This window comes from Aphis gossypii, chromosome 2, assembly GCF_020184175.1.
Source record: "Aphis gossypii isolate Hap1 chromosome 2, ASM2018417v2, whole genome shotgun sequence".
Classification (NCBI taxonomy): Eukaryota; Metazoa; Arthropoda; class Insecta; order Hemiptera; family Aphididae; genus Aphis; species Aphis gossypii.
In genome coordinates, this window is record NC_065531.1 from 7,511,130 (window position 1) to 7,526,066 (window position 14,937).

At 26.3% G+C, this 14,937-nt stretch overlaps 2 protein-coding genes across 7 annotated transcripts; one reads left to right on the forward strand and one right to left on the reverse strand.

The window, feature by feature from the left end:
• Positions 1-201: 201 nt before the first annotated feature.
• On the forward strand, positions 202-8,823 carry LOC114125762 (uncharacterized). 3 transcript variants are annotated; one of them, XM_050199926.1, is made up of 5 exons: positions 202-368; positions 3,593-3,770; positions 3,835-3,950; positions 4,180-4,254; positions 8,792-8,823. In XM_050199926.1, exons 1-5 carry the CDS (start codon positions 308-310, stop codon positions 8,806-8,808), a joined length of 447 nt encoding a protein of 148 aa, XP_050055883.1. In that variant the 5' UTR covers positions 202-307; the 3' UTR covers positions 8,809-8,823. The 3 variants fall into 3 exon arrangements, with proteins under 3 accessions (XP_050055883.1, XP_027845335.1, XP_050055884.1); XM_027989534.2 differs by lacking the exon at positions 8,792-8,823 and adding an exon at positions 6,304-6,424; XM_050199927.1 differs by lacking the exon at positions 202-368 and adding an exon at positions 2,384-2,514.
• A 626-nt stretch (positions 8,824-9,449) lies between these two features.
• LOC114125791 (uncharacterized) lies at positions 9,450-14,697 on the reverse strand. 4 transcript variants are annotated; one of them, XM_027989565.2, is made up of 6 exons: positions 14,451-14,697; positions 14,138-14,224; positions 12,424-12,604; positions 12,247-12,362; positions 10,524-10,613; positions 9,450-9,920 (listed from the first exon to the last, which is right to left on the reverse strand). In XM_027989565.2, exons 2-6 carry the CDS (start codon positions 14,199-14,201, stop codon positions 9,859-9,861), a joined length of 513 nt encoding a protein of 170 aa, XP_027845366.1. In that variant the 5' UTR covers positions 14,202-14,224; positions 14,451-14,697; the 3' UTR covers positions 9,450-9,858. The 4 variants fall into 4 exon arrangements, with proteins under 4 accessions (XP_027845366.1, XP_027845365.1, XP_050056719.1 ...); XM_027989564.2 differs by having other exon boundaries at positions 14,455-14,675; XM_050200762.1 differs by lacking the exon at positions 9,450-9,920 and having other exon boundaries at positions 10,518-10,640; positions 14,455-14,641.
• Positions 14,698-14,937: the final 240 nt, after the last annotated feature.

The window sequence follows — 14,937 nt, forward strand, 5'->3', positions numbered from 1 at the left end:
ACACTTAAACATTTTATTATATTATAATATTTTTTATTAAATAATGTTATGACATAAATATAGTTGGGTCTATTATGTAGGTATCTACTACTTGAGTCGAAAGATATTTATCAAATAAATAAGTAATTACTATATAGATATAATGAGTATAATGTGCTGCTATTGTTTTTTTTATCATTTCAACAATTAAGTATCTAACTTTTTTATATATTATAGTTTATTTTATTTTTGCTACTATTTGTTACATGATACTGTCACACATGAAGTATACTTATTTATTATATTCTTTATAATAAAAAATATAACAATGAAAAAATTAACAGTGATATCAATTTTTTTTATGCTGCAGCTGGCTACACATTTATCTGGTAAGAATTTTATATAAATTTTATGAATTTTATGTAATATAAAATGTATGCAATTAAATATAATAATATAAGTAATAATCAATAGTAGTCTAACTAGTAACCGGTAATATAATAATTTATCGTGACTTATTTATAAATAATATAATAGGTACACTTTATGATTTCATGTATATATTTTATGTTTATGTATACCTACATAACAATGTAGAGTGTACACTTTTTATATTTTTAAATTTTTAAACAATGGCACATATAATATATAAAGTTACCATTTATTAGTCTATCTTAGTCATCAATATATATTTTTCCTATTGTGATACAAATACTTCTTTGTTTATAATGAGGTCCATCTTTTTTCTTTCTACTAAATTTTTAAGACAATGTTATTTTAATTTTAATTTCTTTATTTATGTACATAAATAAAAATTTAAACGTTTAATTTCTGAATAACACTATATCTACTCAGAATTAAGAATAATAGCTCGTGGCCGTGATAAGTTTAAATATATATGGATGCTAATGTGCTATGATCTATAGATATGATTTTAAAATAATAATTATTAACAGAAATATATTAGCATTTTAGTACTTAATAAAAATGTCTGTTATAAGTATAGATACTATTACACTATTGTATTTGATGAAAAAGTGTAAAACTATTACCTAATAAGGATTATTATTCGTGATATTAATTAGGTATCTACCTACTAATTATACATTTATACCAACACGAATGTCAGAAACTACTCTATTGAACTTAAATTTACTATATTTGAATTATGATATACCTTTTGCTTAATAATTCACAGTAAAAAAGAAGGTTCTCAATTTTTAATTTGGAAAAAAAGTAGTTTATTTTTCTATAACACGCCTCATAAATGTTAAAAAGGTCAATATAATTACTAATAAGTAATTATCAAACATCAATATTATAGGTAGGTACCGATAAGATCATAGGTCGTAACAAATTGAATGGGTTTGCCATTTAATTAAAATAGGTAGGTAGGTATTCCAAACACCTAACGTAACATACTATTGATACAAAATAAATAATAATATTATTTTTAATAGATAATTAGGTTTGTAAAAGTGTAAAGTACTTATCACTGAGTTTCAAAAATACCAACTTCATATTTTAGTCAGGTAACAATATTGTTACCAATATTAACATTTTTAATTTTATTTAATCTAAAATTAATCTTATAAATTATAATTTTATATTATGAATCATACTTCGATCAAGTATCAGTTGTTTATCAGTATAGGTATTCTGTATACGTATATTACATAATATTATATTATGAATATTATTGAGTCATAATTTAATATGAAACGCTTATTTACCATCTTAATAATGAATTTTTAAATTCAAGGTTTATATAATATAATGGATTATACATAACTATTTATTTATTTTAGTAGAAAAACGAAACTAAATTATATTTCTATTTCTTACGTAATTTAGCTTATATTCTCGTGTATTTTTAAGAAACATATGTGAGCAATAAAAACCTAACATTAAGATATAAAAAATATATAAGTACCTAAATAAAATGACCCAAATTGGTTATTTTTTATTTTAACATAAAAATACTCATTATTGGAAGGTATTTATTAGTTACCTATAATTTATTATTACCTGCCATTTATACCAATAAAATATACACCAATATAATATGTGTTAAAAGAAAAAATTTTCAAATTACTACCTATTTGTAAGAATTGTAGAATATCTACTTGTGTTCAATTTATAACATAGGTACTGAGCATTATATTTTACTTTTAAAAAAATCGAATTTTTGAACTATTACTAAACAACATCTCCCCTTAGATCGAATAGTCAATTCAAATATTCGAGAAAATTCACTTGAAATATGACTGTATGAGCCGGGTTGTAGGTTATATTATAGCACAACACAGTCAACATATGTTGTATATTTTAAGTTACATAATAATATTAGTCTAGATTTTGGACGAGAACCACCTGGAAGGCTGGAACTTCAGAGCTGCTGATAATAACATTTTGTTTTCTGTTCAAAAACGTACAATATTTGTACAAAAATGTTGATGTACTCTAGTACTCGTAGATTAAAGATACAATGTTATGGATGAATATCTAGACCCTAAAACCACTTGACGTTCTCAAGTATGAATATTTTTTTTACTTATAACTTTATTATAACGTATAACATATATACAAGAATTTAAAAAATAATTCGATCCTTTCAATCATAAAATCTTAAACTCTTCATAAGATAAATGTCCTCTATACACCTCTGTTATGTCAACAATAAAACCTCACTCCATAACCTCAACATTCCAACCAATACTATAATACTGGCATGATCCTATATTATTATACTAAACTCCATATAAACGTCTTAATCAGTCAAACCATCTCATATTTGTAGCGCCTCTGTCACGGCCCACAATACTTGACAACTTTTTACGTTATCTTAAATGAAAGTGACCATGTCATCTCATTAATATTGCCTAAAATATATACAAAATAATATATTAAATTAAATTGAGTTCATGTGTAGAAGTAGGTAGTATTAATGGACCACTTCCGTCGCTTGAGCAGTCACACACCTATATAGTAATCGTAAAATTGGTTACTAATTGTATTATAATGTATGCATACAATTTTTTTTTTTAATAAAAAAGCATTTAAATTGTATGTAAAAAATTAAAACTTAATTCTTCATCATTTTTAAATAATAATTAATAGCTAATAATAATAATTACTACATTAACCTACATTAAACTAACAAATTATATTATAATTTATAATAAATTAATAATAAAAATGAAAAATAAACATTTTACAATATAGGAAACCAAAATAATTAAAATTGGATCAATCTATTGTGGTGCAAGCTTATTCACACTTTTGTCTGGCATTTTAGTTATTTTATAAATTTTTTCGACCTACGTCAACCCCCTTAATAAGAATTTAATATTTTAGAGTGTGTTAATTTTTTTATTAAATTCGTTTTTCTTATCAAATTTTGATTAGGGTACTAATACGATACCTACTATAATATTATTATTACGTGTACCTATATAACAACAATTTCAAAAAAATGATTGTACATTCCTACTTAAAAAACAAAATTAAAATACAGAGTTAAGTATAAAGGCATGAAAATAGGAAAAAAATATAAAAAACTCTCAGCTATTTAAAATTATCCATAACAATAAAAATCAATTAAAATTTAAAGGGGCCACTGATTGTTCTCCACCATGGATGACGGAAAAAAATCCATTTTACACAAAGATTTTATCAAAGACAGTCTACAGATGTCCATCACTTTTTGGAAACTCAAATAAGGAATACTGTTGTTACAATACGGACGGAGACGTCAAGTGTTGCGATTTTCAAGAGTATTTCGTTTTTAGGTAAAATATTTTCATTATTTTTAACATAATCATATAATAAAATAATTTGTAATATTTATTTCAGATTAATTTGTCTTATTCCAATTATTTTAATTGTATTAATCATTCTATCATTCGTCAGTTGTTTGTGTTGTTTTCTGTGCCCATTTTGTATGATTTATAAACGCAGACAGATGAGAAGTAAGCATGAAAACATATTACGTATTTCCTGCATTATCATTCAATTTTAATCATTAAATAAGCTATAATTGAATAACATTATGATGAAAATATTTAGTATAATCTTCGTGAATTTTAGTAGTGGCCAATGTTTATTGATACATCTTGATGTTGACCAAAATACTTGGCCTAGCCAAAAATATAATATAATACTTAAGTATATAACTAATATTAGAGGGAAATTTAACAGATTGCAGTGCACCACCACCGTATCATCATACCACTACAAGATTTCCTCAAAGACCTGCGACTGTCATTTATACAAGTATGTACAAATTTAAATATTTTCAAAAAATAAAAATTCACATACCTAATTAATTGTACCATGTATAGAAAACGTCCAGATAAAATTCTAAATTTGCTTGCCAATTTTTACCTATATTATTATAAAATTATATTATCGCTACTTAAGTAATTTGTACCTATATCGTAAAGAAAATTTAATTTTTAATGATGGTTTGGTTAATCTAACGAAGTTTATTATCTTTTTGCTTCTGGTCTCTGGAAATAAGTATATTTAAAATTTTAATATTATGCTCCGAGTAGAAAATTTAGATGCAAGGTTCAATACCAATATTGTTGACAAATCGTATTCCAGTCCCTATTATCTTATACTTAATTAATTTGTTCAAATTATTCGATCGTTGTGAAAAATATATAAGTAATTTCCAAACTCAACAATAATATTTATAAGTACACATAATATTTATCAGAATTAAAAATATATTGTATCATCTCCGCCTGCTTTGTTCATTCTTAACTTAAAAAAATATAAAACTAGGTACCTAGTAAACTACTGCTTAGACCCATTTCACATTTAGTCCTATGGTGAGGCTTAGCTAAATATCAAAACCGCATGCAAAGATTGGAAGGTTTCAATTCAAAGTGTTTACATCATCTCAAAAGCTCCATTCTACGTTTCCAATACCTAATACCCTTAGCTCTGACTTTAAAATAAGTACTCACTGTCAGTGACATAGCAAATTTTCATTATAAACTTTTGGATGATACCGTATCGGCTCCCGCTGGACGTTAATGAGTTCGTATCGGCTCCGGGTCGTTATTCCTAATGGCCGTATTGCGTACGGTTTCGATAGCGAATTTTTTGATAGCTAGTTTATCGCATTTATACAGCTATATGAAATAACAAAATATTATTTGATGTTAGTTCACGTTTTATAGCGAAGTGTAGCGTGTCTAAGCATATTTTCAGTTATATACAATTATAAAAATTGCGAAGTGTAGTGCGTTTTTCTGTTTATTTTTTGTCATGGAGTACATGCTTAGCAAAGCTGGTAAACAATTAGCTGTGATTGACGAATACAAATTCGGATTCCATAAACATTTGTTAGGAGATATTGAGCGGTGGAAGTGTACAAAACGTGGGTGTACTGCTTTTATAAAAGTCTTGAATGAAGTGATAGTGGAACAAAACCTTGATCATGGTCATGAAGCAGATACTAGGTACTTAAGCACGCCAAAAAATCAGTAATTCGTTGAAACGGAAAGCAAATGATGCTCTATGTGAACGCCCTACAAAAATTATTAGGCGTGAAATAACGATCAGTGGAATGTCGGATGTTGTAACTACTGATGATATGAATAGGTTTCGGAAAAATTTAAGTGCAGCCAAATTGAGAAAATTTCCCAAGTTACCTACAACCGTCCTCGAGTTTCAAATGTTGTTGATTGGGAGCAGATACATCCATACCACTGGCATCAGGTCAGAGCCGATACGGCCACCTTAAAATAAAGTAGGGAGCCGAAACGGACAAACGGGAGCCGATGCGGATACTTCCAAACTTTTTAATAGGAAACTAATTCACCTTCACAACCCCCTTATCGCTCAACTATTATCTACAACTCTTCCAGGTACCTAATCCCCAAAAAAGACTTAAAACACAGTGGTGACCTGCTTATCGTATACAAACAAATATATATAATATATATATATATAAATAAATTTAGAACTACAACTATTATTATTACTTTCAAATTTCAATTGCTACCTATGTATTTATTGGATTACTATTTAGTATTTACTATTATTAATTCATTACTATAGCTATCATAAATTTGTATTCACGATTTAGTATCTCCACTGGAAGGCTTTTTCTATCTGTCTTCCTGTCACTATATTATTTTATCCATTAGGTATCGCTTATTGTTAATAATTAACAAATTAATGTTCATAATATTGTAACAGATAGCATAACATATAATTTTGAGAAAACAAACATATATATAATACATACCTACCTAGTTTTATTTTTTAACGAAATATAGTATGTATTTTGTAATTGTTTTTTTTTAGGATAACTGAAGACAATTAAGGTGCATCGTATTTATTATCTCGATATTAATTATTAACAAATAAAACATCAAACATTGTATTTTAAGAGAAAATAATATGATATTTTTATTAGCTTTGTAAATTCTCTAAAAGTTTATACTTTATATTATTACCTAATTCCTTAGGGAATATATCGATAGATTTATTTTTGCTCTTTGAAACTGAATTATATTGTTCTAAAAGAGCGTTTGAACTTTGAAACTGTATGAAAAATGTGTTGTCGTGTTGAACTTGTATCGCATTTGAATTTATACTTGTAAGTCGTAGTTATATGTTGTAAAATAGGTATCTACTATTTCATAATGACCCAATGGTCTGTGAAATTAGCCACTTACTCTTCTTCTGCCCCAGCTTATTAATACATCGTGCACACTATCTATTATCTCTTTTGAACTCCAACATCCATTTCCAATACAATAAATATAATATATTCTTAAACCAACAAAAAATATCATATATAATAGGTAGGTATCTATTAAGCATCTTTTTTTAACCATGCAGGCTTTTTAATTTAATCCTTTATCTTTACTCTTTCTTTTTATAAAAGCAACTTTTATATTGTACTTAATAATTGTATTACAAAGTTTAAATTAAAAATATACTGTTTTAATCTCCCAATTTTATTGTATGATCGATTTTTCTCTTTTATTATTAGTTTATTTTTTATATATTTCTTTGTTAAAAATTAAAATTAAATCAAAAATTAAATATAAGTAGATTCTATAATTGTTTTAAATGTATTTTTAAGCTTTAAGAGTATTATTTGTTAAAATATACATTCATTATTTAACATACGTTTCATTAATTTGTTTTTTTTTTTTTTTTTAACTTGAAGTAGAAAATTTAAAATAAAATTTCTATTTTTCATAACGTACAGAAATTTAAAACTAATTCAGTTTTTTATTGGGCGGAGCGAAGTATAGCCTTTCTACCCCCCCCCCCCCAGTTCAATGGAATTTATCATTGCTATCTCCTTAAACTACCTGATGTCCTGATCAATTATCCTGAAATTTAATATATTCTCAATTGTCTGAAGACAACCTAGATTAAGTTTGGTATTTCTAAATGCTGTCATTAATTACTTATTTACACATTTTATGAGTATGTACCATACGACGAAAAAAATAAAATACCTATACATAGGTACATCAATATCGTAATAAATAAGTCATCAATAATATTATACTATAGTAATAATACTGTATTCAGCAATATATATTTTGATAAATGTAAGACAATTTGATTAACTTACTACTCATCGCCTCCCCCATTTTTGTCCATGAATGCTCCTAATTTCTAAAATATTGAATTTAAAATTTTATAGATAAATCTGAAATATTCACATTAAATTTGATTTTAATAATATTTACTTTAATCTTTTGTTATAGGTAATAAAAAACACACATAATTGAAAATGTTAACATATGTTTATAATTCTATATGTCTACACCAGCGTTTCTTAAACTGTGTTTGGTGTTCCACTGAATCCTGGGGTTCCGCGCAGATCACTTAAGGGTTCCAAGAAACTTGAGTACTTTTTTCAAAATTGTCAAGAAAATTACTTTAAAAATTCGAACTAAAAGTTAGTAGCGGCTAGTGAGGAAAAAATGTTATACGCATTAAAACTTTTGAAACAGAGTAGGGGTTTTAATAATCAAACTGTACCTAATAGTTTATTGATGAAAGCTAAATAACAATAGCTAAAATTTAAAAAAAAAACATAGGAGATCCTCGATAAAAGTGGACACAAAAAAGGGTTCCACGTTCCACGGATAAATAAGTTTAAGAAACGCTGGTCTACACAGCACACTTCAAGATATGATAGCATTTTTAAATTTTTAAGCTGTATACCTACGTGTTATTAGTAGATACTATTAAATCGTTGATTTTGTTTGATTTTATGTGTGATATAAAATTTTTGTGTTTGGGTAAATATCTTGAAAATTTAAAAAAAAGTTCTTAACAAGTTTTTCATACAGAAATTTATATCTTTAGAAAATACATTGTTAAATGTTTTGTATTAGAATTTTAATTTCAAATTTTGATAAAATCTATAAATTCAAAAACTATTCATTTTTAAAAATAAATTTTTAAATTATTATTGCTATACAGTTTGAAAATGAAACAGTTTCTCATAAAGTCATAAGTTTTCATTACTATTAAATGAAAAAAAATGTATCATAAAATTATGATTATCATGAATAGACCTTTCAAATATGTACATTATAAATTGTAATTTATATTTTGGTAATTTTTCAAAAACTCATTTTCATTCATTAATAACTAATAAGTAATAAGATTCTTATTTTTCAATCACAAACAAATGACTAAAAACTGTGTTGAGATCAATGCAACACTTAGTTGAATAGCACAGATTGCCTAGTAATCAATCTAGTTTCTCTCCAGTAAACCTTTAATTATTATATTTAATAATAATTAATAATTTTAGATGAAGCAAAATCTTAATGAGAATGTTCAATTTATTGGAACCACAAAATATTGATAATTCCAGAGGATTGATAAGATAGATATAATTTAGTTTAGTACTATAGAATATAATATAGTTTCAATTTAATTAAAATATTTTTTAAATTAAATTAAAGTATTAAAAATCAAGAACATTTCAACAAATACTTTTGTATAAAAAAATAAAACAATAAAAGTGATATTTTAAGTATTTTTCAATCTTCATAGTTAATTTTTGTTTCACATTGGTCATATACTCATATTGTTGTTTAACAACAACAAAACCTATAACAATGATGTTTTAATCATATTTGTGAAAATAATTTTTGTTATAATATATGAACTAAAATAAATTAAAAAATTTTATCAGACATTATGTTTATTAAATAAAACAGCATAAAAAGTTTTACATATTCAACCAATTAAAAAAGTGTAATAATAAAAAAAAAACAAATAAGTATGTTAAAAACTAATGTAGCAAAATAAATTAATTGACATCCAGACTATTATTTTAAATGCATTTGGCACCAGCTTTTAATGAAATATTAAAAAAGTTTAAACTGAAGTTTTTTATTAAATTATTAAAATGATACAGAATTAAAAAAATGTAAATAAAAACATAGATTTGCGCTTAACATTAAATATATTTAATATAAATAATTTAAATATATAAAAAGGAATATACATCACTGTCAGCAATTTGTAAACTTATTTTAAATGAATACAATTAATTTGATTGTGTAAAAAAATATCTTAATAAAAAACTAAATTTAGATACATAGTTATTCATATTGGCAAAAATATAAATTTAAATATAATATTATATGTGTAATAATAAATAATACTTTACATAATATTAGATTCAAAATGCATTTGAAGCTTTACAATCAATAACTGTATTCTTATTTAATGTCAACATATATTTTTTATTTTTAAATCCATTAACATCTAAATTACTTAAAATATTTTTAGTAAATTTATCAGATACTTAACATACTATAAAATCATACATAATATAGATAAATTAATTTTATTAGTTAAATAGTTTAACTAATTATAGTATTGTTTAGGGTACTCGTTAGGTATTAAAGGTGTAGAACCTCCTGTTGAAGCTGAAAAAATATTGCATAGGTAATGAATACATGAAAACACAGTATAAATTTAAAAAATATCCACAGTGGTGGCAATTTTATTAATATTATTTTGATCTCATTAAATGTAGTTAAAATCTTCAAAATAATGGGTACAAAATTGAAATAGTATATTTTTGGTACACCTGTAATTTTTTTCTATTGGCCATCTGCAAATAGCATACACTAAGTATGAAATTCTATTTTCTAATATACACATATAGCATATATTAACAAAAAATTTTGCTCTTGCCTTTTTTGAAAGTTTTATGAAACTTAGAAGAGCAATTTCTTAAATCAATTTATCAATAACATAATTTTGTAAAATCAATTGGGCTATTTCCAGACTTAAAAAATTTGATTGCATAAGGTCCAATTGCCCACCTCTACATTTCTCTTGACAAAAATGATAACCATTTTTTTTAATATGATGATGGTTAATTTCCTGATTTTTTGCAAAGATTAACACGATAAAGCAATTTCTAAAAACAATTTATGGTCGGTTGACCGGACTAGACAAAAATCGGAATCCTCCCAAACTTAATACTTTTATATAAGAAAAATAAAATAAAATATAATTTATACCTGAAGCATAATAGGATCCTTGACTGGATATTATAGTTGGTATACCATCTATAATGACACAATTGGTTGAAAGCGGTTGAACAAGTACCCCTGCAGTAATATTTTTTTAAACACAACCTGTGAAAATGCATTAAATTGTAGTCAGTTTTTATTCACGGGAATTATGAAATCCACAACCGACACAATTACATGCATTTTCAAAATACCATTACAACAAATAATATTCAAACATTAAACAATTTTGTGGTACTTAATTTAAAATAAATGTCTATAAATTAAATAATAAACATTTATCATCAAATAGGGAATAGTTGAAATATAAACATGAAAATTTTACCTAAATAGTTTCTAAATAAAAATTAAGAAACTGTATTTTTAGTTAAGGTTTTAGAACATATATAATGTAATAAAACATTTCTATGGTCTTGTAATAGTAAAATTAAACATAAAAAATCTAAAAATAATATATTCAATATTGGTAACTGATATTTAGCATTATTTTTTTTTTACAATTTTACAAATTAATAAGTTTTAAAAAATAAAAATGTTGAATATTATTTGTTAATAATATAAATGTTATGAACTAAATAATATATAGCTTTCTTAAGAAGTATTAAAAAAGTGAACCATGCAATACAGATATTTGACATTCTTTGTTTGTTTTATAAAATACTATGACGCGGAAAGGTGTGTTATAATAAATTTGTTAAATTTGCTTATTTTAATAAGAATAATACAATTAACACGTTTACTGCCGCTGCTAATCACGGATCATCATTAGGAGTAGTATTTAATATTTTAATCTATTCTGTGGTAGTAGGACACTGATGGCCGCAGCCAATACGTGATTTTCATTAGTAAGTTTATTTAGATATGCCAATAAATAATTCGGCCACAGAAACACTACCTTAATATTTAGCATGGCCATTCAGAATGTCTTAATAAATAATGACTTGCAGTCAGTTTTTATTTCTAGTGTATTTTCTTCTAGTAATCTGTGCTTTGCACACCTTTGTTTTTCTAGACTTATTATTTATTTTAAAAATAGTATTATATAATTGAGTATCTACCTATTTATTTTATATTAGACTTAAACATGGACTTTCTTGCCAGTATATTAAGAGTCAAAAACATTCCAGTTAATTAGAAACTAAATATTAGTATTTTGAATTAATGACAATCTTTAATTGGCGCCGAGGCTATTACCTTCATTGATAAAGGCAGTGGTCGTCGCCGATCATGGATCGTCATACGTATAATGTTATCAACAATAACACAGCGTGTTTCACTAAATTAGGAATATCCATGCAGAGGTGAACGTGTTAAGTATTAATCCATCTTTATTAAAATATTATTATTTAATTTTTAATGATAATAAAATGTTAATGAATATAACTTAAAACATTATTAAACCATCAATAAAACAAATACAGGTTTCAAATGTTTAAGATATATTGACTAATTTATATTTATAGAACATGCACAATGAAGAAAAAATGTAAATTAGAAGAAGCTGTGCAAATGGAACTACAAAATTAAAATAATAATATTAAAAAATAAATAAATGTCAATAAATATCAGTACTTCTAATAATACCTAATTGAACAATAATTTATCAAATGATAACATACATGGCTATTGTAATTAATGTTATACTTAGTATAACTAGTTTATCTATTTAATTGTAATTAACTAATAAGCCAAATGATTAAGTACTACTTACTGCCAGCTTGCCTACGTTTGTAAATAGCGCAACATGGGCACAATAAACAACATATGCAACTGAGAATTGATGAAAGAATCAGCAAAACAATAAGAATTGGAATAAGACAAATCAATCTGAAAAATATAAAAGTAATTAAAATTTAAAAATAAATAAAAATAATTTATTCACACATACCCAAAGAGCATAAACTCTTGGAAATTGCAACATTCAACCTTTCCGTCAGTAGTATAACAGCAATATTCTTTAGCTGGATCTCCAATAATAGGAGTAGGACATCTATTGACAGAAAAAGATTCAACCTTAGAGATAAATGGATTGTTATCCACTAACCAAGGCAAAGTACAATCATTCGATCCTGAAATAAACATAAATAAGATTAGTGATTACATTATATAGACACAGTGCAACATCCATATTAGTCATATGATCATCAATATCTTATTAACACATATTTGTATAATAGAAAAATTTAGTAAATAAAATTAGATACACAAATTTGGTTCTAATTACTTTGTAATAATTATCAAAAATATTGTTAAACTCTAGTTTCACTGCAATAAATAACATAATTAATAATTATAATAACAAGTAAAATACATTTTGGTTTTTATATTCATGTATATTTATTATTAAAATAGCGGATAAAAATGTTATAACCCGTCCAGTTCATCTTGACCATCAGCGACCTTTACGATTATTATGGATAACCACATATGTGGTGCTACAAGAAGATGGAAAAGATAAGTTAGACTGATAGAATTACTAATGAAAAGTTTTAGAAAGGGGGTTTGAGGGGAAATCATTGTGGAAGAGTATACAGAAAAGATAAAATTAATTAATAGATCATATTTTAAGACACATTAGGCTGCTATTACTAAAGTTGAAAGGAGTAATCAATGGAAAAAATCATAGAAGTAGACCAATATTGCGATCATAGACCTCATACTATAGCTTATACTATAGTATAAGCTATAGTATAAGGTCTATGATCGTAATACATAAGTCAGATAATAGAAGATCGGGTATGTAATTCATATCAAGAGTTGAAGAAGAAGGCTAGTGATAGAAAAATATGGAAGTTGCTGCAAACCTATCATTAGATTGAATACTACAAGAGAGAGAGAGAGAGAGAGAGAGAGAGAGAGAGATGGAGATAATAACTATAACAGACAATAGGTATATAATGAACTTACCATTCAATATTACCAAATATATAATTTAATTAAAAAATAAAACAATAATAAGAACTAATGTGGACGAAGTGTAAGGTGCAGCCTACGTAAATAGTAATTGACACCCATCAGTCAGTGTTAGACCTTGGATATTGGAATGACAAATTAAAAAATAATATTGATTACTAATCATCTGCCTTCCCCTACCTGTTAGAAACAAAATAGGTGTCCCTCTTATTGTTATTACAATTCGGTCAATAATCTCATCAGTACAAGCATCTAGCACTAAATAAGCAGAGATATAAAAGTTTATTTTGGTTATAAGTGTTTAAGAATACATCAGAAACAAAATCCCTTTATTATTTCAAAAAATATGACTAGAATTGTGTTCAATTTTAGAAGTACCTAACAATAACACTTTTTGTTTCAATTTTTAAATATTAAGTTTTAAATCAATTTTGATTTTTGATTTTTTTAATCATGAAAATAGGAATTGAACAAAGTTCCATTTTATGAGATTAATTAATTCCTATCGAACTTTCTGAAAACTGAAGAGGATTTAATGATCAAATCTATTTTAGTAGTGCTCATAACAAATGTTTATAGAAATAAATTGTAGAATAGCCTACGGCTTTTGTCGCCAAGCCATATTCTAGTAAACGAGCAACCTGCAATTGGAACTAAACACAATAAAGGATAATAACAGTTACACTCACCCTTAACTGCAGAGTTGCAGAACGCAAGAGCCACCACCAACAGCGTTAATCCTTTGATTGCCATTGTATACGATTTCTGTTCACAGTCTGAGGAATAAAAACCCACAGTAAACAAGTTTATTAATAAAATATTGTTTATGATTATATTCAAAATATTATAATTTATAATTTATGCGCAGTTATATCGTATTATCTACGGCATAAATATATAAATAACATTAAATGTTTGCGTGCATAATACCCAAACAAAAACAAATTATTATGTAAATCGTTGTTCGTTGATAACAGTGAGCAAACGATTAAGTGAACGTACCAACCTGTAGGACGAACGCGTGAACGAATAATATATTATTATATAATAAAACGGAAAGTAGCGAACGGGAACGACTAAACGAGTGAAAGTGGTGACTGACAATTAATGAACGTTGTGTATAGACAGAAACGGGCGACGAACAACAGCACGGACACCGAAAACTGAAACAACTAAAGAGAGAACAGAGAAACGGCCAGAGAAGACGGACGGGGCAGACGAGGGCGCTTGGGAAGTGATGGCGATGGCGACGGCAACTACGGCAGCTGCAGTGGCGGCGATGGGCGCTTGATGAATGGCGGGCGAACAGCGTAAACGTAAAGCACAGTGGGGCGGGCGGGTGACGAGGACAAACGCCGAGGCACTGTCTATAATATTATAACCAGTATTTTACAGGCTAACCAATACAAAAACGGCGGCCGTCAAGGACTTTTTTTATGTCGGCACCGACGGCGGCCGCGGGTCGGACAGTCCGATGGTCCGAGTCCGA